Raw genomic sequence first — 2,598 nt, forward strand, 5'->3', positions numbered from 1 at the left:
GCTGGTAAACATCCTACAATCTACACACGCTCCCTCCCACCCACCCACCCAACAAAGAATTATCTGGCCCCAAATGTCAGTAGTGCTGAAGTTGAAAAACCTGACCTAGGGTGTCCTAACCCTCCAGCTGACACTTCCTGGGCGTGTGTGGAGTGCAGGGGTGTTACTGGACTGCCCCTTCTCTGTTCGTGGTAGCATTCTCCTTGCTTTTAGAAGGGATCATGTACCTAGACCCCATAAGGGGATCAGGGACACTTTGTCCTGCAGGCAACCAGACCCCTTCCTGTGGGCAGAACAGCTTCTGACTTTTCTCTCTTGGGCTTTACACACCTTCAGAAGGTCTAATGAGCGGGGGTGCCCCCGGTGGGTTCCCCCTCTTAGACGTTGCCTGGTATCCATTGAGCAGGGTTCTCAGGCCGGGGCGACGGCACGGGGAGCCTCTCCTGTTCCCCCCTCAACAGAGCCCTGCGCTGAGGGTTAAAGTGAGGGAGGAGAGATGTCAGCCTGGGCCCTGGGACCTCATGGTCGAGTTGGACAGTCAGGATGCTCACATAGAGGCACACCCTTAGTCACTGCGTGGCTCCAGGTATATTTAAGAGCCAGAGGGACTTCAGAGCCAGGCTGAAGCTTTGAGATGGAAGAGTGAGAATGAGCAGGGGACTCCCTGATTCTTCAGCAGATGGATGGGATTCAGGTAGGCATCAAGCAGAGCGTGGCAGGCCAAGGGCTCGTGCCCAGCAGTCAGTGCAGCACAGAGAAGCAGCTGGAAGTGGTTGGCCCAGGGCGCAGGGCAGTCCTGGTCCAGAGGCTGTGGCATCGGTGTGAGTGGGAATTCCGAGGGCCCGGCCAAGGGCTGAGAGTATGGACCTGGAGATGCTGCAGAGGCGTGCTGTAGGAGGGCACAGCGCCAGGGCCACTGGGCTGGGGCAAGAAGAGGGCAAGGAGGCCCCAGGAAATGAAAGGCTGGGATCCATTTCCAGTGTAAGGAGAAGCTGCCATTTACTCTTCTGAGAAAGAGAACCAGCCCCTCGCAGGATGGCAGTTTTGCTTTGAGGAGCCCCATATGGAGACTACACAGACAACTGGGACAAATCCAGATTTTCTTTCAGATGGGTTTGTGTCCCAGCCACCCCAGCAGCCGGCATGTAGATAAGTGTGGAAAATGGTTTCTGTGATAAGAGGCAGGGCTCCAGGCTCAGTCTGCGGACGATCCTGGTGTGTCCACTGCGCTGACATGGGGCCCTATTGGGAGCCCACTCGGCTGCTGCAGGCTTGGAAGCTGCTGCTCCACAGGCTGGGAGTTTGCCCCCAGGGCTGTGCAGAGCCAAAACCTGAAAGCCCTTTTAGGGGCAGGGATTAATGGTGGTTACTGTAGGAACCTTGCAAGAGAGGCTGAGAGGTGACTTTGCGGGAGGTGTGGACTGCCCCACAGTAGGCACACTGCAGTGGCTGTCCCAGGTTCATCCAGGTACTGGGTGGCCCCTGGTCCTCTTCAGGTTTGGCCCAGCCCCCGCTTGAAGACTCCTTCCATCCAGTCAAGGCCAAGCAGGCGGGGCAGGGCCTCTATGAGCTTAAAAAAAAAAAAAAAGAAATCAATGGCCCTTTACACACACAGTGTGGCAAGGCTGACGGAATCTCCTCCGCACACCTGAGCATCTTGTTCTGGTGGGTGCTGCCAGTTTTATACGATAAAAGGCACCGGGTGGGGAGACTATTAATCCCTCTGAAATGTGGGGAAATGGTTTTCCAGAGCATCCATGGGACCCCATCGAGGGAGCAGGGAGCATGGGGCTTGGGGCACCTACTGACCCAGTAGCCCGCCCTGTGTCCACAGACCTGCAGCCAGTTACCTACTGCGAGCCGGCCTTCTGGTGCTCCATCTCCTACTACGAGCTGAACCAGCGCGTCGGGGAGACGTTCCACGCCTCGCAGCCATCCATGACTGTGGACGGCTTCACCGACCCCTCCAATTCGGAGCGCTTCTGCCTAGGGCTGCTCTCCAACGTCAACAGGAATGCAGCAGTGGAGCTGACGCGGAGACACATCGGTATGGGGTGGCTCCATTCCCCGCCCCCACCCTGCCCCTGCCACTCTATCGCGCCCCCAGCCCCAGGCCCGAACACACAACCTCTGCAGGGAACCTTGCCTCCATCCTTAGCTGTGCTCTGCCTCCTGCTGGGCACGGGGGAAGACTCACCGCCCCAGCAAGGCCCCCACATTCACTGTTGCCCTGTTTAGGGGCCGGACAGGTAGTGTTCAGGCCACTTAATCATTCCCACTCAAAGATACAATCTCAGAAAATCTGGAAGCCACAGAGGAAAATACTTAAGGGATCGAGAAGGGAATGTCTATGAGAAAGGCAACATATGAAATCTTTTTTTTTTTTTTTTGAGACAGAGTTTCACTCTATCCAGGCTGGAGTGCAATGGCACAATCTCAGCTCACTGCAACCTCTGCCTCCCGGGTTCAAGCGATTCTCCTGCCTCAGCCTCTCAAGTAGCTGGGATTACAGGCACCCAATCACCACGCCCGGCTAATTTTTTTTTTTTTTTTGGAGACGGAGTCTCGCGCTGTATCACCCAGGCTGGAGTGCAGTGG

The 2,598-nt window shown here is 56.3% G+C and overlaps 1 protein-coding gene across 5 annotated transcripts in view; it reads left to right on the forward strand.

The window, feature by feature from the left end:
* Window positions 1–2,598, forward strand: part of SMAD3 (SMAD family member 3) — a 140,229-nt gene that overhangs the window by 128,116 nt on the left and 9,515 nt on the right. For all 5 annotated transcript variants that reach the window (XM_011968546.1, XM_011968537.1, XM_011968566.1 and 2 more), the window contains one exon: window positions 1,835–2,047. In XM_011968546.1, coding sequence (XP_011823936.1) covers window positions 1,835–2,047 — 213 coding nt within the window. The remainder of the gene's footprint in view (window positions 1–1,834; window positions 2,048–2,598) is intronic.

Source organism: Mandrillus leucophaeus, unplaced genomic scaffold (assembly GCF_000951045.1).
Source record: "Mandrillus leucophaeus isolate KB7577 unplaced genomic scaffold, Mleu.le_1.0 Scaffold12, whole genome shotgun sequence".
NCBI lineage: Eukaryota > Metazoa > Chordata > Mammalia > Primates > Cercopithecidae > Mandrillus > Mandrillus leucophaeus.